Source organism: Tachypleus tridentatus, chromosome 3, assembly GCF_004210375.1.
Source record: "Tachypleus tridentatus isolate NWPU-2018 chromosome 3, ASM421037v1, whole genome shotgun sequence".
Classification (NCBI taxonomy): Eukaryota; Metazoa; Arthropoda; class Merostomata; order Xiphosura; family Limulidae; genus Tachypleus; species Tachypleus tridentatus.
The window spans coordinates 107,866,931-107,892,983 of NC_134827.1; the positions used below are offsets into that span (position 1 = coordinate 107,866,931).

General features: G+C 35.5%; 1 protein-coding gene across 8 annotated transcripts in view; it reads left to right on the forward strand.

Annotated features, from left to right (window-relative positions):
• The first annotated feature begins 1,964 nt into the window (after positions 1-1,964).
• The window catches only part of LOC143247703 (nocturnin-like), a 45,102-nt gene continuing 21,013 nt past the window's right edge, over positions 1,965-26,053 (forward strand). For 2 of the 8 annotated variants that reach the window (XM_076496112.1, XM_076496120.1), the window contains exons 1-3: positions 2,760-2,889; positions 7,946-8,094; positions 8,310-8,967. In XM_076496112.1, coding sequence (XP_076352227.1) covers positions 8,515-8,967 — 453 coding nt within the window. In that variant the 5' untranslated portion in view covers positions 2,760-2,889; positions 7,946-8,094; positions 8,310-8,514. The other 6 variants (XM_076496113.1, XM_076496118.1, XM_076496115.1 and 3 more) reach the window with 6 other exon arrangements.

The window sequence follows — 26,053 nt, forward strand, 5'->3', positions numbered from 1 at the left end:
TCTGATTGGACAACGCCACACTAATTTCCTGTTTCACGTTCATTTTCGCGCGGTACTTGCTTTTTAAATCGCCGAAAACCCAGTTTCGCTGCCAAGTGCTAAAGCTCAGCAAATATTCATCTTTTACTGATATCCAAAACTCAGTTAGTTCCATGCTGCCAAATTTTGTTTTTTAAAGTCTTGTCACAAGACAGCTCAGTAAGATTTTCTTCTTCTGCAGAAGTAAATTCAGATGAAGCCTTTAGTCTTGAATGGGTCTTGGATCCATGTACACTTCTCCATATCTTCTGAAAGGTAATTTTCAAACCAGTCACTGAGCTGTGTTAGGTGCTCCTTAAAAACAGATTTTATGTGGTGGGTGAAATCAACTTCATTGGATGAAACAAACAGCTGCAACAGGGGAAACAGTCTTTCTCAACATCTTCATTCATTTCTATTCTCCATTGTAGTAACTTTTTCCCGAAGGCTGACCTCTTCTCTGTGAGTTTCAGAATGTACGTGTTGCTTCCCTGCAGAGAGAGATTCAACGCATTCAGTTTTTTGAAGAGATCACAAAGGTTTGCTAATTTTGACAAAAAAGAAATTAACATCCAAGAAATTTTTAGTACCTTTGTATTCTTCTTCTCCGAAATAACAGTAGAGTTCCTGTTGTAATTCAAAACACAGAAGAGCCATCGCGAGCTACAGCAGTACAACAAAGATGTGTGTTCATATCCGATATCTTTATAGTTTTTTTTAAAACAAAACTCGCTTTCTGTGGCTGAGTTTTTATAAAGTTTATCACTTTCAACACACTCTAAATACTAAGTTCAGTGAAAGACTCAGGTACTTTGATGTAAGAGCTTCCTTATGAATTATGCAGTGGGTCCACAGTACATCAAGAGCTTTGTTTCGTATAAGTGCCTGCATTCCTCCGTAACAGCCGGATATCATCCGTACAGATGCCAACGCACTTAGTTTAGTCTAAGTTGTTTTCACACATAAAAGTGTCAAAAATATCAAACAAGTCTTGGGCCTTTGTACCTGCAGTGATAAAGAGAAAGTCTTCCACAATTTGATCACCATCCACGAACCGTTTGAAACAAATCAAATGAACATCCTTGTTACTATCCGTCGCCTCATCCAGCTGTAACCTGGATTCCTTCACTTTCATTTTTTCAATTGGCTGATCGTTGAGGTCTTCGGCCATGTGTTGGATTCTACGACTGATACTATTGTTGGATAAAGACACCTTTGAAAGCAGACTTCCCGCAGATTCAACAACCATAATGTTCACCAAATCCACTGCAGCCGGTGAAATCAGTTGCATACTCTATATACCACCTTATAGGATGCTAGCAAAGCACTGCTTGGTATTGATGCTTGTTTCAAAAATGTACCTTTTTGTTCTTTTAATTGTCTGGTAAAATAATCAAGGGATTTACTATATATATGAGGATGATTGGTCTCTAAGTGGTGTTTTAGTTTACTTGGAAGCATGCACTCTGGAGCCAAAACTTTTAAACATAATACACACTACGGACACTCTTCATGATTTGCATCTACCGAAGTAAAACCAAAATCTAGATAGCCATCATCATATTTCCGTTTCTTCACAACTTTGTTACTGGTTTGTGGTTCGTCATCGTTTTCTTCACTCTTACATTTCTTATTAATGTAAATTTGTGTTCAGTTTTTATGCACAAGGACTACAAATCAGCAAAATAATTCACTGAACTTCGCTAAGCCTCGCAGACACTTTATTACAACACCTTTCAGTTCCTTCAATTACTGATGGACCCGGAGAGTCGACACGTATTTTTATACAAAATCTAAGAAACGAGAAAGTTCGAGAAGTTACTGACGTAGCCGAAAGTACAAGTAAACAAAAACATATCACAAATATTCGAGTACGTCATCGAAAATAATGCAGCGTAATCTAACGTTAAAACTGTGAACTACCTCGAGCTAGTAGTTCATGCGGTGTCTGAATGATGTCGTTATCGCTGTGTTTCCCTCGAAATTTTAAAATATCTCGCGGCGCACAGTTTGGGAATCACTGATCTACTTAAAAATATTGATCGCTAAATAAATCCAGAAGTAAGTATATAACATCTAGAATAAAATTAATGTGATAAAGTTCAAACTGTACTTACAGTACACACTTACTAATTAGAATGTGTAGTTTTAAGTTTTCAGTCTTAATGTAAATCATTATGTATACGAAAGGGCAACTTATTAATACACAGAAGTTTCTATATTATTCTCAGGACTTTTGTCAGTGCCAGTCCTAGGAACCCCCGATAGTTAGACATATATTACAAAATGGCCTAGTTTATTAATTAATTATAAAGCTAAAATAATATTGTGAATAATCACAATATTAATATTAATTAAATGTCCATACAATATATATATATATAGTTTTTGTTTAAACAGTTTTATTTTGTTTAATTTTGTCTATCATTTTCCTGGATAAGATAAACATATACTGGGAGATATATAGCTATATATATGCATTTTTTTATTCTGTAACTTCATATACGTTTAGAAACAAACAAGAGGTAATTTTTTATGTTTTACTTCTGAAAATTTTAAACTACTTCTTTGGTAACAAAATAATAACATGATTTACTCTAACGTTTCGGTTTTTAAGCAAAAGCTTAAAAATGTAAGCTAGTGACAAAATATTGTAATGCTGCTTACGATTCTAGTTTTGAAAGTTGTAATGGTATTTAATTATGAATTTCAAAGCAATAAAAAAATCTCGAAAGAAGTCTGCATTTCATTCCGTGACAAAAGGTGGCGCTTTAAATGTGTGAAATTTCTGATCGCGGTTTTGTGAATTGTATTGTAGGTATTCTTTATTAATAAAGACGGTTGAGAGAATTTTAGATTCCTTTAACATGTGTGAGTAAACTATTTAATATTTCTTCTAAATTTAGTTATCGCAATAAATAATGTAAAGTCACACAATAATTATAGCTTATAAGAAGTCTGTATCTTAATTGTAAATTTGCATAGATGGATCTTAAGTAAGTCTAAGCCTACTTCAGTAATACTGAGTATTATCATTAATATTAACTTAATTAAGTAACGTCGAGTTTTACTGTTTAATTTACGATTTTAATCTAGGGGGCGTGCCACCTTATTTATTTTCTTTTTACATAAGCCAAATTGTAGTATTAATTATAGGCTTCAGTTTTGTTAACTAGTTTTAAATTAATACAAAGTAGTGATGTTTGTAAAGTTTCTTGATAAAAGTATCTCTTATTCGTAAGATCATTAGTGTATATATATATATATCAAAACACATTAACATGAAATAAAATAGGCTATACATTTTTTTTTTTTAAAGGGACCCTAGGGTACAAACTACAACGTGGGATTATAAAATGTATCATAGGTTTTGGATATATATGTATTAGGAAATGTCGTACACTTTATCTAAAAAAAAAAAAGGAATATACATTAGTACACATAATTTTGATGTAGAAAATGGGAAAATTATTATATCATTGCTATGACATAATGAATATAAATCCTTCAGAAAAGGTTTCATTTGTAATCAGAAAAGGTTGCATGAATCGACGAAACCTATGTGAGAGAAATGAACTTCTGAATGACTTTATTTAGTAAAAGTAAAACTAAAAGGCTGTCAGATGGTATAAATTAAGGTGTAAACTGACTAGTCATAAAATGTGAGAAATTGATACTTGGCAAAGAGAACTGGACAGTACATCAGATTACCTATGACATACAGTTTGCATGATAATTAGCATGTCTGCTAATGGTGATTTTATTATTAATAATGAATTCTTTATTTAACTTGTAAGTTGGAATTGTTAACCCTTTTTAACTCACTGTCTAAAGCTTGAAGTCTTTGTGGAAAATTGCTTTTATATGCAGTGTGTGTGTACTTTATAATAGTGTTCTAGGCCTAAGAATAGGAATTGTGTTATCTGAAAGTGTTGATTTTACTCTGTTAGGTTTGGGTAGTTTGTACTTTCTGAACTGAAATATTTCATTTTCTTTTTTATAATGTGTTTAGTGATGCATGTTTTGATATGTACAGGGTGGCCCATAAGTCCCTACCTATCCATATATCTTATGTATGTGGATGGGTAGGGACTTATGAGCCACCCTGTATGTAGTAACAATGCATAAATAATTGATAGAAAATGTTTGCTGTGATTAAATTATTTTAAACAACAGTAGTGTAGTGAACATATGTGAAATTGTGGCCAGTGGCTTGATATAATGTTAATAATACAGAAGTACTTAAATAACTTCTTATTGTGTTCCTGTTTAGAATGAAATAATTAAGTTGTAAATATGATACATTTTCATACACTGGTAAATTTGGAATACATTAAGTACTCACATCAGTAACCTTGAAAGTTTTCCATGTTTTGTGTCCTATATTAATTTCACTTTGTGTGTATGTGTTTGTCCACAACTCCTTCCACAATATCGGAGCTAGGAGGTCCAAACTTGGTTGGAAGATGGAAACTAAGGTAACAGAGAGACTATAAATGTTACAACAGGATTTTTATTCTCTCAACATTTTGACTACAATATTTCAATATGCTATCTGAGTGTCATTTTGCCAGTATAAATAATATTTTTTGGTACAAAGACTTAGAATGGTCATGAGTACATGTGATCCTCTCTTCCAAGGGGTCTAGCAGGTGCCCTGAAATTCACCTAGTCATGATTGTTTAGGTCATTAAAACATCTGGAATCAAATTTTTGTGTGTCTACTCCTGTTTACAATCCTGGTGGTGACGTGTTTTAAGTTGTGTTCATACCTCCTCTCGCGAGCTAGTGAGGTCAAACATGGAATACATCCTGAGGTACCACAGCTGTAAACATGGAATACATTCCAAGGTACCACAGCTGTAAACATGTATAAATGGGGTTTGCTTTTGGCTATAAGCCTTTCTGGGGTAGTAATTGTAGATAATGGAGAAGCTTGATTGGAACACCAGTGTTTCTTTGAGTCATGGAAGTGATCTTTAGATCGTGTGAATAATTTGTGGTCAGTACCAGAGGAAGTGGTAAGGTCAGTCAGACTGTGGCCTGACCACCTTTTCATGGCATGTACTTGTTTAATTCAGTACATTATGTCATGTGTAAATAATATTTGTAGTTAAAATGGTTCAAGATTCAATCTTGTAGCATTAAATTTCCAAGTATTTTCTGGGGAGTATTATTATTATTATTATTAGTATTATTATTCCAGACTCGCCTAGAAATGGCAAGCTTTGCACACATTACATGTCACATTGTTTAGCTGTCACAGTTGTCTGACCACTCCAAAATTACTTCCTAAAGTAATGTTGCTAAGGTCTACAAACTTTCAAAAATAGAAGTTTATTTTAAAAACTAATTTATAATTTGGAATTTCATATTTGTCTCAACTATGTTATTCCTTAGTTTTACTGGTTTCAGTATGCAGTATGCATTAGTATTGTTTCAGTTAGAAGTATGTCATAGTTTGGAATTTTTATCTTTCTTAACTCATTCTTAAGAGGGAAGAATAAAAACAGAAATTGTGAGCAAAGTAACAGCTGAAGATTCTTTAATAATTGGTAAAAACACAGGAAAACAGAAGGTTATAAGCAGTATGTTCCTCAGTAGTAGTAAGTTATACAGTATTTAAATCATTGGTTGTAAGGTTTGTGAAATGTAGCATTTTGGGCCTCAAATTATGAGACATTAGTTGTTTTGTTGGCTTTAGAGACTATACAAGGTTTTTTTCTCCAATTGGTGTTGACAGTTTTGGTGTTTGAAATAAATACCAATCATCTCACATACATTACATTACATACATTATACATTCTTGTTAAATTGGTTGTGAATGAATTTTACATTCTTCAATGACTGTGTACCCTAGAGACTCAGCAAATACCAAAAGTAAGGGGCTGTGTCACTTGGCAACAGTTTTTGTTGATAAAAGTGACTCTACTAGTGTAACACTTCTGATGTTCACTTTTCCAGTGATGTGTTTTTATTTAGTTGTCTCACTCTGCTTATTTTATAGTTTTTTACGGAAGAGATTTACGTTGTTTCCAGACTTAATATCCTTCGGTTTATATTAACTAGAAAAAAGTGGTTAATCTAATTTTACAGCAGCCAAAGATATTCTAAAATGGTTATTACATAACAAACTGTTGAAGCAAAATTAATATTATAGATAGTAGCCTCAATAATTTAAATAAATGGAACAATGGTTGCTAAAGTTATTGTTTGTGGACCACTTCAGTAGGAGGGAAAAAGTCCTACAGACCACCTACCTGTCTTACCCCCCCTGTTGTATTCTTTCATACTACCTTTATTATGGAATTGCACAACAGTGACTTACGTTTTGAAGCAGCCTGCAAGAAACACTGTTTCAAGCCAGTGGACACAATAGATGGCCCAATAAGAACACACACACATTATTTTGAAAGCAAAATGAGTTAAGATTGTGAAATAAAAAAAAACATTTTTATTAAAATATTCTTTGCTACCATGAATGTTTTTAACTCAGTAAGTGAATTAAGAATGTTCGAGCAGACCAACCACAGCAGGAATTTCTTTTTAAGATCTCGACCGTATTGCATTAATGCTAATTAGAGATTACATTTAAAACAGTTTTAATGTATAGTTTAATGTTTTATGCTTATAAATATGTGGTGGCACCCTTCCAGTTAGCTAAACAAGTTTAATCTGCTCAGAAACCTACATGTACATGTGTACAGTGTCACATAGGAAGTTGTTTATGTTCATCTAAAACATGTAAAACTGCTGAGAAACCTTCGTGATGTAGAGTGTGCAGTCACTTATAGAACTGTAAGAATATTAGAACAAAAATATATAATTTAAAGTAAGTGTTATGTTTGAAACCGTTCTATGCTGAGAAAGAGTTGTTAATCTGTAAAAGTAGGTAAGTGATAACTTAGGTTTTTATAACATGATAAAGTTAGTCTGTTCTTATAGGTTTTCAGTTTAAACAGGTCTTTTTAGCTCTTAAATATTGCTTAATAATCTAACATTCTGTTACTTATGTTATAAAAAAAATACATATGGGTATAAAACTTAACTCAGTCTTTATACAACCAGTTTTATAGTATGTTCAAGTTAGAGTAAACTTTTGGAAACAATAGGTTATGTCATGTTTGATGTAATTATAAGTGTTTAGATATAGACATTTCTTCAGTGTTTTTTTTTTTGGAGGGTGTGTGGTTTAAACATATGTATATTCCTTTTTTTTCTGGAAGTAGAATTTTATAAGTTAATCAGTTTTTTCTTGGGGTGTAGTAATGGTAGGGAAATAAGTGAAAATACCATAAATCAGTTAATAAGTATAACACATTTTTATAAGCTGTCCACCATAGTGAACTGCTGTAATTGCATTCTTTAAAGCACATTACCAAGAGGTTTGCATGTAGTTCTCATCTGTGATTAAAAAAAACAACCACTATTTACAAAGTGTTGCTGGTATACTATGTTTTCCTACACTTCACTCTCCTAAATGACTTGCATCTAGTACTAAACGAAGTGCTACTTCGTCAGTGCATTACATAACACATACACACATCAAAATGTGTAAAGTAATGTTGAGAGACTGTTCAGTTACTGTACGTGTTAGGTGTGGGTGTGATAAACAGTTTGTAATGTTATGTTTGAAATGTGGAAGGATTGAACCGTGATCCTGAGTTCCATACGTTCAAGTCGAGTGTTACGCATAACATGAATGTTATTTACTTCTGTTCGTAGGAGATGTGAACATCTAAGGAAAGTGTGTAAGTGTGTTACTTCTGTAACTGTTTTATTAATTGTTACAAATAATAGGTATTTATACATAATTTAGCTTGTAATTATAGCTATATGTTGGTTCTTTTTACCTCCACATCCATTCCTCACTTTCTTTATATGAATTTTTCTTTATTCACGTAAATTACTCGATTTTACGCTCTAGAATTCGCATCACTTTGTCTTCTCTTCATCACATCTTCCAACATATTACTGCACTTATTCTTCATTATGCAAATATTTTACTTTTCTCACATTTTCTGTGGAATCTACGCACCTCCTGGCACACTGGACTTTAGCACTGTTGGATCACAGGTAGGCCTATTTCAATCATCTAAACACATGTCTTTTTAATTTTTTTTAGTTCATGTTATATTAAGATACTTAACACAAAGTTTGACATCACTTTATGGGTTTTATTAATTTTTATCCTAAGTTATTCATTTTTTTAAAACAATAACTTACAAATAAACAGTCAATTTTTGCCTGCTGAATATTTGATGTTCTTTCTTTCTTGTTGTTGTTATTAGACTTTGAAATATAAGGATTCATCAACAAGAATATGCTAGTCATCACGATGAAGAGATGATAAATGTTTCAAACAATACATTCGTCGTACGTCATCTACCGTATAAAAAAGCTGTCGTATACGGAATTCCCCTTTTATTCGAGTTCCACTTCTACAAAATATTTTCATCTAACGAGAAGTTCCTTTTGCTTGTTGCACGTTAAAAGATGGCAGCATTTATATCATCAAAATGGCGACCTCAGACGGTTCACTTTCATCACGATAACTTGATTCATCAGTGCTTGTCATCAAGATGGCGGAGAGGAAAGTCCACCAGACAGCAAAAGTCAAACGTATCAACATTTGTTGGTTTTCTACACTCCCAGTGCCTTAATGTACTACAAATATTCTGTTTTCATGTGTCGAGAGATACAGTTTTTGAAGAGGAAGTCTTTATGAGATCATCAGGAAAAACGGATGCCAAGGATCATTTTCCCATCCAAAACCTTTCAAAGACAGAACCAGATATAACAACACCAACAATATTTTATTCCTGCGAGGAAGATATCAGTTGGGATGATACTGTTGATGACATGCATAGTTTTACTGACAAGACACAGTTGCATCCATTAACTTCAACACCAAGAAAACCTCTGTTCTTGTCGGAACGAACTGAACAGGTAAATATTATTGTTATTTGTAAAAGTTTAGTTTTTGATTAAAACAGGCTGGGTTAAACATTCAAATTAAGTTTTTTCATGATCAGTTTAAACATTTATCGTGGTAAAAAGCTGGGAACCATTAAAAGTTTTCTTTACCAATAAAACTATTTAAAAACAAGGTTTTCACAGAAGTTACCTTAAAAACTTCTGCGTTTTTTTCTCTATTTTTTGGTATTAGTTATGTAATATATATAAAGCTAAGTGAGGGTCATTGTTTGCACCTTTCAGTACCTGTAATAGTAGACCTGCACTATAAACACATGGAATTAGCCCCTGTAATAGTAGGTCTGCACTATAAACACATGGAATCAGCCACTATAATAGTAGACCTGCACTATAAACATATGGAATCAGTACCTGTAATAGTAGGCCTGCACTATAAACATATGGAATCAGCCCCTGTAATAGTAGACCTGCACTATAAACAAATGGAATCAGTTTTTGTAATAGTAGGGCTGCACTATAAACATATGGAATCAGCCCCTGTAATAGTAGACCTGCACTATAAACATATGGAATCAGCCCCTGTAATAGTAGGTCTGCACTATAAACGCATGGAATCGCCATACTAGGATTTAATATCTGTGACATTAAATTTTAGTGTCAACGAAAGTTTTGTAATCAAATTTCTTCCACAGAAGATAGATTGTTTTTTGTTATCCAAGTGGGCTTGACGTCAGAAAAGTGTATGCTATTTTATAAAGGGGAAGCTGCTGTTGTGGTGTCAGAATAATTATCCATCAAACTGTCGTGTCTACCGACAATCAGTACTAATGTTTTATAGAACAGACAAGTTGAACCCACAAAATTCCACTAAAATGAATTTATTGTTTTATTTCAGGAAGTGTGTTGTGTGTGTTTGTTGAACATTCGGGATCACGTACGTTAGAGTAAAATGTCGAGAATGATATTGAAACTATCCTGATTGCAAGCATAAGTAATTAAACAAAAGTCATAGAGCGATCCTTCACAAGAAAGAAAAACATGCCTTAACGGCCAACAAAACAAACATGTTCATTGTCGAGCGAAGACTGGAAAACGGATAATATACAATAAATCTGTGATTTTATTTATTTTCTTTAAATTTTATGCTCTTAAGGTATTTAACTCAGAGAAAATATGACCATTGGACATGTGTTGTTACGTGAAAAGTGAAATTTAAGTCTTCTGTTTAAAGATAACTGAACAGCGACCTTATCTTCAGATAATACACAGGCTGGTGTGAAATAAATATTTTACTATAATTTTTTTTAAAATAAATTCTTATAAAGTAAATTTTTAGTAGTTTTTTTCAATTCTCTCCATGTTTCAATGGTGCCCTCTGTTGTCACGAAATACTTAAAATTCTGTAATTATTTACTAAAAACTGACTTCTTTTCTAAATTGTGCCAGTTTGAAGTTGTGCTGATCCGTTTATTGTCAGTAATCAGTAATGACCCAGCTGTTGTCGAATTTATTAAACACAGTTCGCATTTTAGCATTGGAGTTGGATATTTAAATAATGTATGCAAGAAGGAATGACCGCTTATTAGTTTTGATGACTATTTTAGAGAAATCGAATCATGAAGTCATCTCTCCGTTCCTGCAAGTTACTCCAACATTTGGTTGTTTTTTAATTGCTTATAAATTCATGTTGCTATCGTGTTTCACAGCAGGGCCCGCATTGGCCACGTGGTTAAGACACTCGACTCGTAATCCGAAGGTCGTGGGTTCGAATCCCCGTCGCACCAAACATGCTCGCTATTTTAGCCGTGGGGGCGTTATACTGTGACGGTCAATCCCAGTATTCGTTGGTAAGAGTAGCTCAAGAGTTGGCTGTGGGTGGTAATGACTAGCTGCCTTCCCTCTTGTCTTACACTACTAAATTAGGGACGGCTAGCGCAGATAGCCATCGTGTATCTTTGCGCGAAACTCAAAACAAACCTTGTTCTAGGCCTCATACATTAATTTACCCTCATCCTACCTAAAAGAATTTCAATTTGAAAGTAATCTGGTTAAGATCCTTATCAGTTATAAAACCGAATCAGGTATAAGTGATGTGTCACTTCCCCGGTTTGATTTTGAATTTTCTTTTGTGTTCTTTCTGTTTAAATATGAAAATGTCTTTTCTGGGTATTGAATGTTTGATACGATATCAATTTTCAGTTATTCATTCGAATATTGTCTTGTTTTGTTTAAAAAGTTCACAGGTTCCTTATTTTAACTGATTTATGTTAAGTTATAAATATTTTTTTGTAAAGGTTAAAGCTAGCCAAGAAAGGGCCATCATCTTGGCTAGAGAAGGAAGGAAAGATCTAAGCACTTCAAAAGTCCACGTTTCGGAGGGGCGCCATCATTTGGAAGAGTTTAAGAATGATATGTTAAACATCAGATCAAATATATGCACAGCACGTCGGTTGTTCTCTCAGGTAGACAGAGAGATTAAGAATCGCAGATTGGAGTCTGGAGACGGAGAACGTTCGAATCGTTTCTTGACTCTGAAGACTCGTACCTCCAGGCCTTACAATCCACAAGCAACGTTGTATCGTGAACATCGAATCTTTATTGAAGAAATGAAGTATCATTTCAAGTGGCGATACGGGATTGTTTGGTGACATCACTGTGCACCAACATTGGCAACATCCTGCCAGGGATTGTTCGTATGTCTTAACGACATTTCCAGGGTTTGTGATGAGTTGGTGAAATATATTAACAGGTTGAAGTCTTGTGTTTGATCAACTTAGAATTGTTTTTCTTCTCCCAGTTAAATAATATCTGGTATGTTTCCCATGTATTACTTATCGAAGTTGTATTGGATTGAATTTTCCATCATCTTTGAATTTTCTTTTTTATTCAACGTCAAACACTTTGCTTTCCAGTATGGGAATGTTGGCTTTTTTATTGAATTCAACAGTCGGTTTTCTTCTTGGTTACTGTAAGCCATCGGTCAGTCCCTCCATGGTGTTACAATAAAATATTGATAGTAAAGTTAAGGACTTCAGTGTTTTTATCTGATGTATTTGTCCAAAACCCTTCAAAGAGGATTTGTCTTTAAAGCTGTACCGAAGACATCACAATTCTGGCATTTAGATTTTAGAAATATAATTCATCATATCTTAAGCTAAAGAATGCTCCAATGATAGAATGTTTTTGTTTTGAAAGGTACCAGAATGGTTAGAAGGCATATCATAGAAATGAAAAGACTTGAAGCTTATATGTTATAAACAATATCAAAGTAATATATCTCTCTAACTTGCGAGTTCATAAGTGGCCCTATCTGACCTTGTATCTGTCAATATCTGTGTTGCCTGTATGTCTGACCTCATTCCTCTCTCACATGTGTATAATGTTGTTTTCTTCTTGTCATGATGTGATCTACCTCACTGCTTCTTCACGTGCCATGTGCGTCTTATTTCTTGAACACGAGTTTGTTGGTGTGACGAACTTTAAATGTGTGTTAAATTTGTTGTAGAAACTTCTCCCGCAACAAGAAGGAAAAACATAAACCAAATGACACAACGAACTATTCAGTAGGTGTAACTCTTTCACTGCCACGTTTAAATGATACACAAAAACGTTCGCGGCCCCGCGAAACCAGGTGATTAGGGCGCTCGACTCGTAATTTTAGGGTTGCTGGTTCGAATCCCCGTCACACCAAACACGATTGTTCAATCAAACGTAGGGGCATCATGTAATGGTCAATCCCACTATTCGTTGGTAAAAGAGTAGCCCAATGGTTGACGGTGGGTGGTGATGACTAGTTATCCCCTCTATTCTTACACAATGCCAAATTAGGGACAGCTAGCGCAGATAGCCCCGTATAGCTTTGCGTAACGTTCCTTTTTCTTGAGTTGTGATATTAACCACTAATCTTCAAAGATTTTGACAAGTAATGACGTGTTGAAACGTGTATTTTGGTTTTTATTATGCATGTTATATATACACGTGGCATTATGCTGGAATTGCTGATGAATTACATAATTACTAGTCATAAATGTTTTCCCACGACTTGTTGAGTCGAATTTGGTGACAGAGCAGGTATTTACTTTTTAGATTTAATTAAAACAATTTGTAATTTTGTTTGTGGTGGCAACAAATAATAATGTTAATGATAATTCCTCCACGAACCTGGTTTGTGCACAACTGTTCCTTTTTTTTTTAAACCTGAAAATTGGATTTTTCATCAGAAACTCTGGAGAAACTCTTGTAACTTCTTTTTCCGAAGTTGAAAAAGAACGTAAACATAGGTTTTCTATATCGATTGTGATCAAAATGCGGCTTGTCATTGGCTCAGCGGGTTTAACTGAGGGCTTTTCACGCCAAGAATCGAAGTTTGAAACCTGCTATATGCAGGACACCAACAGCTCGTTGTGTAGCTTTGCGCTTAGCAACAGAAAAAAACAAACATTTTCATTCACGTTAGGTGAACTAGGCCTAATAGTTCAGTAAAAATAACATTTCTTCTTTTACGTTAGGACAACTAGGCTTAACATAACCTTCAACATGTGTGATCGCCTCTGTCCAGTGAAAACTGCTGAACTGCTTGTTATTAGACTTACTGGAAAGTTTTATCGTAGCACGACATATTTTATTAAAACAGATCGATGTGGTTTGGATTTTCCTTTTTTATTCAAAGAAAGGCTTAACGTTTGCGAGAGCGTTTAGGCCTTTCGATCTCTGTGTATTAACTATTAGGATCACTATAGTAACGCTTACAGGTAAAATAATGTTATTTAAACTTAATATTTTATTTCGGAGTAAAATATTTATGTTTATGGAATAAAAATAATAAAGTATTCCATTACCTATCAGTGTGTAAACTAGAACCATGTAAATTATGTGTATCTCGTTTGAGGTTTGTCACGTTTTGGATAAAACCTAAAACTTGCATTGGATTGAGTTATCTCGACTTTTGAAACTATATAAAGCCCAAAACTTGGTTTGAATCGAGTTTTCTCGAGTTTTGAAACTATGTAAAGCCTACAACTTGTGTTGGATCGAGTTGTGTCTCGCGTGCAGTCGTTAAATATATATATTTTATTAACCTGACGAATTTTGTTCGCTCATAATGTTTCTTTATATTGTTAGGTCTAAAAATAAAACGGAATTTTTTAAGGGGCGTTTTCAACATTGCACTTGCTCGTGCCAGAATTCAGCCAGTACCCATTTCTTCATCATAAATATGCAGGTTATTCGATGAGCTCCAAGATTGACTATTTTCTTCATCCAACTGTTCGTCGAGGTACGTGTGTAGACTTTTGTTTGGACTTCACATTTCGCAGTGCACGTTGGACGATTATCTTTTCTTACAGAGTGGTACAAAAAAAAATATTTCCGCCTCGTTTATATCTTTCTACTGCCCTGGGGAAGTCGACTTTTTTGAGTCATCCACGGGTGGAACAGCGGTAAGTTTACGGACTTTATAACGCAAAAATCCGAGGTTCGATTCCCTATGGTGCATAGCCCAATGTGACTTTTCTGTAAAAGAACACACACACAAATGGACTTTTTGGTCAGCCTTTGATTTAACGTTTTTGTAAGGGTTTTGAATATTCCTTTATAATTCCTGTCGTTTTGATGTTGTTTACATCAATAACGAAATTTAGATAGACATTTTCACAATAGTTCTGTAGTGTTATATTTTTGTTATATATATATATATATATATACACACACGCACATATTTATATATAATGTTTGACCTTTTTTATATTTTCAGTTTAGTTTTTATAAAAGTAGCTATTTTTAGAGTTAAATATACAGTGTACGTATTTTGTACCTTTCTAACAAAATAGTGTTTGTATGTTTTGTGAAACTTTTGCACCAAAATAAAGTTATTGAAATCCTTCAAAGAGTGATGTTTCTTTCCTTGTGTTATAAAGACCCAGTGGTTCTTCACCATTGATCTACAGACCCGTTTATTACGGTTCCACATCCATTAGGTAGAAGGAGAGAAAGAAATACGAAGTATTTAGTATCGGATAATTAAAGTTTTGTTTGATTACCTTTCATTAAATATTTTTTTTATTGAAATTATGAATCTGCCCAAACCTTGCATCTTGGTTCATGTTTCTAATAACCTTTGAACTTTTTACAGAGATTTGAACAGTCATTTGAACAGGACAGTGCTGCTTTGATGGACTGCAGAAATTCCATAGAAAGATGGACGTTTGAAAATTAATTTTGAAGTGGGAATCGTTTTAACATGCGAAGCACACTGAATCGCATTGCTCTGTGTTACTGTTTAAGATGTCGCATGCACCTGCCGGAGGGGGGGGTCTGACAGTGTTTTCGAATATCTCATTCATGTATGAATATATCTCAGTAATATAGAAAATAATGAAATATTCAGCTAGAATTAACGCTAATCTTTTTTGTTGTGTAATTGTTTTTAAATTTCAGTGAAAATAATTATTGAAATTAGAAGTGAATTTCTTGTATGTTTGTATGTAAAAAAACACCAATTGTGTCCACTATTAACAATATTATGTTCATTAGCGTATAGTTCCCAGTAAAATGTTTAAATTCCCTTGGGTCGGATGTTGTTACACTTCCCCACCCCCTCCGGGGAAACGAAACGAAGATGATACAAATGTTTCTTAGTGAGACATCTCGAAGGTATAGAATTATGGTTGACCATAGGTCAGGCTAACAGAGAGTCAGCGGATTAAATTTGAGTGTATTTTAAACATCAAGGGTGAAGTTCTCTGTGGAAAATATTGTATTCTAGAATGTTATACTTGTGTGGCATGGTTTAGTAACCATTAACCTTGAGCTGTGATGGTTTAGTAACCATTAACCTTGAGCTGTGATGGTTTAGTAACCATTAACCTCGAGCTGTGATGGTTCAGTCACCATTAACCTCGAGCTGTGATGGTTCAGTCACCATTAACCTTGAGCTGTGATGGTTCAGTAACCATTAACCTCGAGCTGTGATGGTTCAGTCACCATTAACCTCGAGCTGTGATGGTTCAGCCACCATTAACCTCGAGCTGTGATGGTTCAGCCACCATTAACCTCGAGCTGTGATGGTTCAGCCACCATTAACCTCGAGCTATGATGGTTTAGTCACCATTAACCTCGAGCTGTGATGGTTCAGCCACCATTAACCTCGAGCTATGATGGTTCAGTAACCATTAACCTCGAGCTGTGATGGTTCAGTAACCATTAACCTCGAGCTGTGATGGTTTAGTCACCATTAACCTCGAGCTGTGATGGTTCAGCCACCATTAACCTCGAGCTATGATGGTTCAGTAACCATTAACCTCGAGCTGTGATGGTTTAGTAACCATTAACCTCGAGCTGTGATGGTTCAGTCACCATTAACCTCGAGCTGTGATGGTTCAGTCACCATTAACCTTGAGCTGTGATGGTTCAGTCACCATTAACCTCGAGCTGTGATGGTTCAGTAACCATTAACCTCGAGCTGTGATGGTTCAGTAACCATTAACCTCGAGCTGTGATGGTTTAGTCACCATTAACCTCGAGCTGTGATGGTTCAGCCACCATTAACCTCGAGCTATGATGGTTCAGTAACCATTAACCTCGAGCTGTGATGGTTTAGTAACCATTAACCTCGAGCTGTGATGGTTCAGTCACCATTAACCTCGAGCTGTGATGGTTCAGTCACCATTAACCTTGAGCTGTGATGGTTCAGTCACCATTAACCTCGAGCTGTGATGGTTCAGTAATCATTAACCTTGAGCTGTGATGGTTCAGTAATCATTAACCTTGAGCTGTGATGGTTCAGTCACCATTAACCTCGAGCTGTGATGGTTCAGTAATCATTAACCTTGAGCTGTGATGGTTCAGTAATCATTAACCCCGAGCTGTGATGGTTCAGTAACCATTAACCTCGAGCTGTGATGGTTCAGTAACCATTAACCTCGAGCTGTGATGGTTCAATAACCATTAACCTCGAGCTGTGATGGTTCAGTAACCATTAACCCCGAGCTGTGATGGTTCAGTAACCATTAACCTCGAGCTGTGATGGTTCAGTAACCATTAACCTTGAGCTGTGATGGTTCAGTAACCATTAACCTCGAGCTATGATGGTTCAGTAACCATTAACCTTGAGCTGTGATGGTTCAGTAACCATTAACCTTGAGCTGTGATGGTTCAGTAACCATTAACCTCGAGCTGTGATGGTTCAGTAACCATTAACCTTGAGCTGTGATGGTTCAGTAACCATTAACCTCGAGCTGTGATGGTTCAGTAACCATTAACCCCGAGCTGTGATGGTTCAGTAACCATTAACCTCGAGCTGTGATGGTTCAGTAATCATTAACCTTGAGCTGTGATGGTTCAGTAATCATTAACCTTGAGCTGTGATGGTTCAGTAATCATTAACCTTGAGCTGTGATGGTTCAGTAATCATTAACCTTGAGCTGTGATGGTTCAGTAATCATTAACCTTGAGCTGTGATGGTTCAGTAATCATTAACTTCGAGCTGTGATGGTTCAGTAACCATTAACCTCGAGCTGTGATGGTTCAGTAACCATTAACCCCGAGCTGTGATGGTTCAGTAACCATTAACCTCGAGCTGTGATGGTTCAGTAACCATTAACCTCGAGCTGTGATGGTTCAGTAACCATTAACCCCGAGCTGTGATGGTTCAGTAACCATTAACCCCGAGCTGTGATGGTTCAGTAACCATTAACCTTGAGCTGTGATGGTTCAGTAACCATTAACCCCGAGCTGTGATGGTTCAGTAACCATTAACCTCGAGCTGTGATGGTTCAGTAACCATTAACCTCGAGCTGTGATGGTTCAGTAACCATTAACCCCGAGCTGTGATGGTTCAGTAACCATTAACCCCGAGCTGTGATGGTTCAGTAACCATTAACCTTGAGCTGTGATGGTTCAGTAACCATTAACCCCGAGCTGTGATGGTTCAGTAACCATTAACCTTGAGCTGTGATGGTTTTGTTGGTTAATTTCATTTTTCTTAACTTTTATTTCGTGACATCTCTTGATAAGAGATATCTATTTTTATGGACAAATTATGAGTTTTGTGTCTTTTTTTTTTGTTCGTACCTTCAGTTCTTAGTTAAAACGCAGTAGGAACTCTTTTCTGTTACACTTATGAAACTCCAAAACTGAATTTAAAAAATGAAACTTTTTAGGGGTAATATAGGGTATAAATGAACAGTATGAAATTTAGTTGTTTTGGTTATTATTTTACTCGTGTAAATTAAACTGGACGTACAATGGAAGATGATTTATAAATATTTATATTACTCTGAAAGTCGATTAATGCGCGCACGATAACTCTGTGACGTAACCAGTTTAATGATTCGGTACATCGTATCGCTGTACCGTTAGCAAAGAGTATTTGGTACGAGTACTCTAGTAACATGGTAACAGCGTGGTCCAATGATTTGGACTCGCAGTTGTTAGGTTGAGTTCGAACCTTCTCGCGACACGTTATGTCCTTGAACAAGAAACTTTACCGCAATGGCTTATAATGATTGCAGGTATCCTGAATTGTGTTTGTATCCCGTCAAGGAGAAATGTGTTACCGTTGTCCGACTACTAGTGATATGAAAAATCCGGAGTTCGACACCAGCATTTATTTTATCTGGCTTGAATCCAGTTACTGAATGTTACTGTCTAAAGAACCTTGTTTGTAATATCAGCTAGTAGCACCACCTGTATTTTTTCAATTAAGATGAACAGTAAACGATAATACATATCTCCGAAATTCTAATCTGAGGTTGCGTATCGTTCAAGTGTATTGACATTGAAAAAGATAATATAAGAATACTGTTTCAGCATTTGTTTCACAGGTAGCGAGAGAGCTGATTGGATAATCCATATACTCGCGGTCAGGCGATATTGTGCACGAGGTTGGTGGAACATTCAAGCTTTCTTTAGGATTGTATGAAGCAGTGACCACAAATCACTAGCGCCACCTGTATATTTACTACTGTCTCACAATAACTTCTGCGTAAAATATAAGAGTGGTTAGTCTCATGATGAATGGCGGGAAACAATTGCATGAAAGTAGTAACTTCTGCATGAGTTAAGAGTAACCATTATACCTATATTTATAGAGGTAAATGTATCCACTATACCCGTATTTACAGAGGTAAATGTAACCTCTCTACCCGTATTTACAGAGGTAAAAGTATCCACTATACCCGTATTTACAGAGGTAAAAGTAACCCTTGTATTAAATCCTGCACAACCCCATTGGCAGGGTGTCGACTCTCTCTGCATCCGTAAGGTTAAAGCGGTGACGATGGGAGATCATCATCAATATTCGTCCCCCAGAGGGCCAACGGTAAACCCTCGAACTTACAGCGCTAAAATCCTGGGTTCGATTCCTTTTGGTGAACAGATCGCACATAGTATGTTTGTAACGTCAAAACAAATCAACTTTCAGAGGGAATGAATGAGAACACTGGAAGACAAAGAATATTGTAACTTAGACAAGCAAAAGGTAATGTATCGGTAGGACAGTGGTCACATCACTGGAGGAATTATCTTATACCCTTTCCTGATCTCCATATGAGAGTTCGACCTCGGGGATTGTCAACCAGTTTCAACGCGCATTTTCATTTATTTATTACATTAAACAACAACAACTGTTGAAAAATGCGATGACGACTTTTGAACGAGATAACACTGACGATAGGGTCGTCGTTGGGATCGAGACCTTATCGGCTTTTTAAAAACATTTCTAAACTATTATGCAGGGTATAGTTAACCGTTCGTGACTTTATGACGTTGGTTAAAGGTTCCCCAACAACATACGAATCATACAAAAAGTTCCATCAACACCAGAAATTAATCCAACTAGCCGATTTCCCGTGGCGCCAGTGTATAAGATCCGTGTGTGAAGTATTCATGACGTCATATTTGCACCCTAAGAATGGAGAAAAATAAAGTTCTCCGTAACAAGAAACGGAGGCGAAACGGGAAAATCGTGATCCCTATTGCAAGTCTACATGCACACAGGATACAAATTTCGCGAAGTTGGGGGTTGTACATCGCGTAATAAAAACGTTTTTCCAGTATCATATAAGCATGAGTTCCATTAGAGTACGATTATTTAGTGATGGTTTTTATATTTGACGCAGTTGTACGCAATTTATGCGGTTGCGTCTTTACAGTGAACGGTCGACACTTCAAAACGTAAAACCACACATTGTATAATATGATATTGTCTAACCATGTGAAATCGAGTCAGTATTTATTTACAGAATTGATAATTACCAGATAAATTATTCGTATGAGAGCAGCTAGGCATGCATCAAATTATTGAATCTATTTTGAGTTTATTTGATAAATGACGCAGTTAAATTAATTTTCAGTTTATTATTTCACAGCTGTTTAGGCCTGGCATGATCAGGTGGTTCAGGAGGTCGCTGGTTCGAATCCTCATCATACCAAATTAGAAAGCATGTTAAAGCACAGCGCTAACAAAACATGTGTGAGTTAAGATAGTACATTCTATCTTTTCCCACAAACAACGAAGTTAATGTAGAAGCAACAAGTTAAAAATTATTTTGTTGACCAGTTTATTTTCCTGTCTTGGCGGTTAGGCGGCGCTCGATTCCTAATCTACAAATTCCGGGCTCGAACCCCCGTCACCGAACATACTGGCCCTTTCAACCGTGGGGACGTTATAATTTGACGGTCAATCCCGCTATTCGTTTTTAAAAGAGTAGCCCAAGAGTTGGCGGTGGGTAGATATGACTAGCTGCCTTCCATCCAGTTTTACACTGCTAAATTAGGGACGGCTAGCGCAGATAGCCCTCGTGTAACTTTGCACGAAATTCAAAACAAATCGTTATTATAATTACAGATGTATATATATACGTCTATTGTTAAAGTTTCATGTTTGTATTAGTGGATAAACTACTAAGGCAGTTCACATCTGTTTCTAATTCGAACTATCTTGAACTGAGAAAGTATCATCCACTATGCTAAGAACTAATGCTCTCATTCTTACAGAGCGCCCTCTATATTTTTTAGTCCCTCACGGATTCTAACCTACCAGCTCCGAAATCCAAAGTTCCATATTTGTGTAAGTTATATAACCTTGCTGTCTTCAATATTCGTTTAAAATAACACTGCTGCTGATTCAATAATAATTGTAAACGTATTTATGTTTTGTATACTGGTGGTGTAAACTGTACGGCTCGAAGGTACTGACATTTGAAGTTTGAATGAGTTTTTATTCCATATTTTAGCCGCGGCATATCGGCTCGTAGAATGACACTGAATTTTTTTTTCTTTCAAAGTACAAAGTTTTAGCTCGTAGCTCCGCCATGTCTTGCCCGATTTGAGACCTAATTATCGTTTTGGGCTCAGGAAGTCAAACCCTTTCGATTGATGTATTTGACCACGTCCAAGATTTAATCTTTGACTCTGATTTTGCCCAAAATAACTTTGAATTTGAGGGTAGGTTTGTTTTGAATTTTGCGCAAAGTTACAAGAGAACTATTTGTGAGAGACGCCCCTGATTTAGTAGTGAAAGAATAGAGAGAAGACAACTTGTTATTACCCCAAACTCTTGGGCTACTCTTTTACCAACAACTCAGGGAATGACCATCGCATTACAACGATCATCACGGCTGAGAGGGCGAGCATGTTTGGTGCTGGTAGAAATCTAGAAGATTAGTAAAATTTAATCGTGTGTACGTGTCTGCCCCTCAAGCTTGGTATTTCTGGCACACAAAAATATAGCTAATAAAAAGGGTAAAAAAAAGAGACTCGTACATCACTCTAACCCTGGCTTAAAGTATTTCAAGTACCGTGGCTATTGAGGATTCCTACTTGTTTATAAACAGTTGAATAATTACTATTGATTTTCCTATATTCAGTCATATTTGAAATCAATTTCTATTTTTCGTTATAGCTTAGTATGTGATTTAGAATTACCTCTTCTAAGCTACCAAACATTAGAAGATGTTATTAAAATTACAGCCGGACGTGTCGCTAATAGATTGGTTAAATGAAGTTGGCATTACGAATTTATCAACAGTTTGCTGTACAAGACTGACCTAACATTGCCTTGAGGTTTGAGGTCTTACATCCTATGGATACCAGGATGGAAACCTGTTATTACACTATTCACCGTTTCAGTCACACCGGTATTAGTAAGTGACAATCAATCCCACTATCTGTTGGCAAGGGATAGCCTAAAAGTGGGTGGTGTTGACTAGCTGCTTTCCTTCTAGTTCATTACTTCAAAATTAGGGCCACCTGGTGCAGATAGCCCTCGAGCTACTTCAACAAACAAACAAGCTATATTAGTTTCTAATTAACTTTTAATTTATAATTTTTATTATCTTCACCAATAATATAAAAAACAAACTGTTGTGTAATCGTTTAGTTTATTATTATTTTTTATATTGTTTTGTTATTTTGCTTCAGTACCGAATAACTCGCTAAGCCTCGTCAGGTGTTCTTGGGATAACGGCCGAAAACCTGATCTAAGTCAGAGTAGCTTATAAAGCTAGTCTCGTCGTCATCCCTCTGGTGGGTACATTAACTAACTAAAGAGAGAGAGAAGAGATTAACGGTATCATTATCTGGTGGTTTAATAGATTTTTAACACAAAAATTTCGTTTTCGATCCTCGTAACAGCTAGGACACAGACAAACTATTATGTAGCTTTGCGCTAAAACATTATTTTTCACTGAGATATTCCATATCAATAGATTTCTCAGTAAGTAAGTTTTGTATTAGGATCGGTTAAAGACAGGTAAATGATGGACTAGTCAAAAATCGATTTAATGATTTTTATAAGGAAGGGTTTATTATTATTTTATATTTAAAACTTGTTACCTTCACTACTAGATGACGCTGCATAATCATTAGGGTTGATGTTTTTCTTGTTTTTTCTGAATTTCGCGCAAAGCTACTCGAGGGCTATATACACTAGCCGCACCTAATTTAGCAGTGTAAGAATAGAGGGAAGGCAGCTAGTCATCATCACCCATCGCCAACTCTTGGGCTACTCTTTTACCAACGAATAGTGGGATTGACTGCAACATTATAACGCCCCCACGACTGAAAGGGCGAGCTTGTTTGGTGTGACGGGGATTCGAACTCGGGACCCTCAGATTACGAGTCGAACGCCTTAACCCACCTGGCCATGCCGGGTCTATGATGTTATTCAAAAGTATTAATTAAATATGTTTCGTAGATAAATAAATACTCTTGTCAGAATAAAACAAAATTTCTTTAAGTTTTTGAATGACTGAAAAATTCAAAGTATAGCTGATAACTAGGATAGGTAGTTATTGTGTAAAAACTGGAATATTCATATTTCTCCCGGAATCTAATCTCAATTTGATATTAATTTGTAGTTCTGAATAGGATCACCAGGCGGCATACTGCGTATGATTTTGTTTCGGTTAGCAAGGCGTGAAACAGTAACCCAGTCACCTCGCTAAAGCCACCAGGTCTCATCTAAGCGTGCATTTTGCACATTTTCACTTTTGGTTATAGATTCTTTACCTCCTGGGGCAAATTGGTGGAGCTGCTTATTTTAGCCTTGTTTAGAGTTCGAGTTCACATATAATTTAAAGGAAAAAGGGGTGTAACTTTGACCAATGGATTTCTCACTTGAAGTTGTGTTTTTTAATGTGGAAGTAAACTTTGGTAACATGTGCGTTAGATAATTTTGTATCTTTATATAAATGAACAGTGTAAAAAATCCATTCGGTAACAGTTGGAGGTCGTTGCAGGTATTGACTTCACATAAATCCAAGGTTGGTTAAACTATTTCACAAATTAGTGGTTGACACTACAACAGTCAGATTACGCTGATTAGCTGTTAGGACTCACAATACGAGTTTCAAGTGATGCACTCGTCACGTTTGTTTCTCTTGGGGAATAAAACATTCGTAAAATAGGGTTTACTTCCTTCGTAGTTACGATCTCTCCCTTTCTGACCCAGTGCCTTCTTGACCTCGTTGTGTTTAGTTAGTTTGCCTCTCGAATTACGACATTTGTTGAAAGTGACACGTAAATAAAACAACATTGTTTTATGTAGAGACATCAACTTACCTGAGTTTTATTGCTAAACACTTTGTGGTAAAAACAACATAAAAAACAATCTACTGTCCCCTTACCATTCTACTTCTTTCAAATTTTGTTTTTTGTTGTATTTATTTTCAGTATTGCTTTTAGGGCAGAGTTTTAGATTCATCATCATTCTTAGAAATGCTAACTCTTAAAGAGGCCTATGTTTCAAGCCTAAAATATTTTATTTTTACTTAACGAATATTTAATTTATAGGTGTGAAAATATCACATTAACGTTACACACTTAATGGATACGGTGTTTGTATTAATAAAGGGTGGGGACGACGAAGGTGTCCAGTATGACCTCAACTATAACCTTTATAATGCCTGATGGGGTCATAACTATTTGCTGTCTTCCTTTATCAAACCTTTTTTGTAGAAATTATTATAATGATTCCTGTGAAAGTCAGACTTGGTGGGTAACGAATCAGCTTTTGAATCAATGAATACATCTAGTAGGTTATTGGCTATAATTCGTGTATATAATTTGTCTCCGGATAATTTATCAAAGTTTATATGTTTCGCTCGTTATGAGGCATTCAGAATGGCTTAGCATACTTGAGGTCGCCATCTTAGGTTGCAATTTATAGGTCATAAGTTATAATTCTTGAATACAATTCTTCTCCAGATAATTTATCAAAGTTTACGTGTTTCACTCGCTAGAAGACATTCAAAATGGCTGCGTCTATTGGAGGCCGCCATCTTAGATTATAGTTTATCGACCGCCTGAAGTTCAAAGGTGAAACACGCCTGAGACATTTGTTAATTTTACTAATCGTTTTTAAAACCTTGTCAACAATTGTACAATCCTGAAAGTAGATTCTACATAGTTCAAGTTTACATATACAAGTATTCAGTTTTCTTATATTAAGGTGGATTATTCAGTTCGATACGTCTAATGGTAGATTGTCGGTAACAGCTGTTTAATGTTAGTTACATACATAGATCAGAAATAGAAATGCGATACTTTGTTTACCAGAAAAGTTATAAAGTCTTTGAAGGTATATTTTGCAGTACTGTGGTCGTCTGAAATACACATGTTCAGATGTTTTTATTACCTCTTATAATCAGATAACAGATCGAAATTCCAACCCTTCCGTTCCTAAGGTTGCGTGATGGAAAGTAAAACAAGAGTTATGTTCTGTTAACTGTCTGTGATTACTTGTTACGTTCTGTTAACTGTCTGTGATTTCTTTACTTGTTACGTTCTGTTAACTGTCTGTGATTTCTTTACTTGTTACGTTCTGTTAACTGTCTGTGAGTTCTTTACTTGTTACGTTCTGTTAACTGTCTGTGAGTTCTTTACTTGTTACGTTCTGTTAACTGTCTGTGAGTTCTTTACTTGTTACGTTCTGTTAACTGTCTGTGATTTCTTTACTTGTTACGTTCTGTTAACTGTCTGATTACTTTACTTGTTACGTTCTGTTAACTGTCTGTGATTTCTTTACTTGTTACGTTCTGTTAACTGTCTGTGATTACTTTACTTGTTACGTTCTGTTAACTGTCTGTGATTTCTTTACTTGTTACGTTCTGTTAACTGTCTGTGATTACTTTACTTGTTACGTTCTGTTAACTGTCTGTGATTTCTTTACTTGTTACGTTCTGTTAACTGTCTGTGATTACTTTACTTGTTACGTTCTGTTAACTGTCTGTGATTTCTTTACTTGTTACGTTCTGTTAACTGTCTGTGATTACTTTACTTGTTACGTTCTGTTAACTGTCTGTGATTTCTTTACTTGTTACGTTCTGTTAACTGTCTGTGATTACTTTACTTGTTACGTTCTGTTAACTGTCTGTGATTACTTTACTTGTTACGTTCTGTTAACTGTCTGTGATTTCTTTACTTGTTACGTTCTGTTAACTGTCTGTGATTACTTTACTTGTTACGTTCTGTTAACTGTCTGTGATTTCTTTACTTGTTACGTTCTGTTAACTGTCTGTGATTACTTGTTACGTTCTGTTAACTGTCTGTGATTTCTTTACTTGAGTAAACAGTCAGTTTATTTTTCTTTATCTTCCTT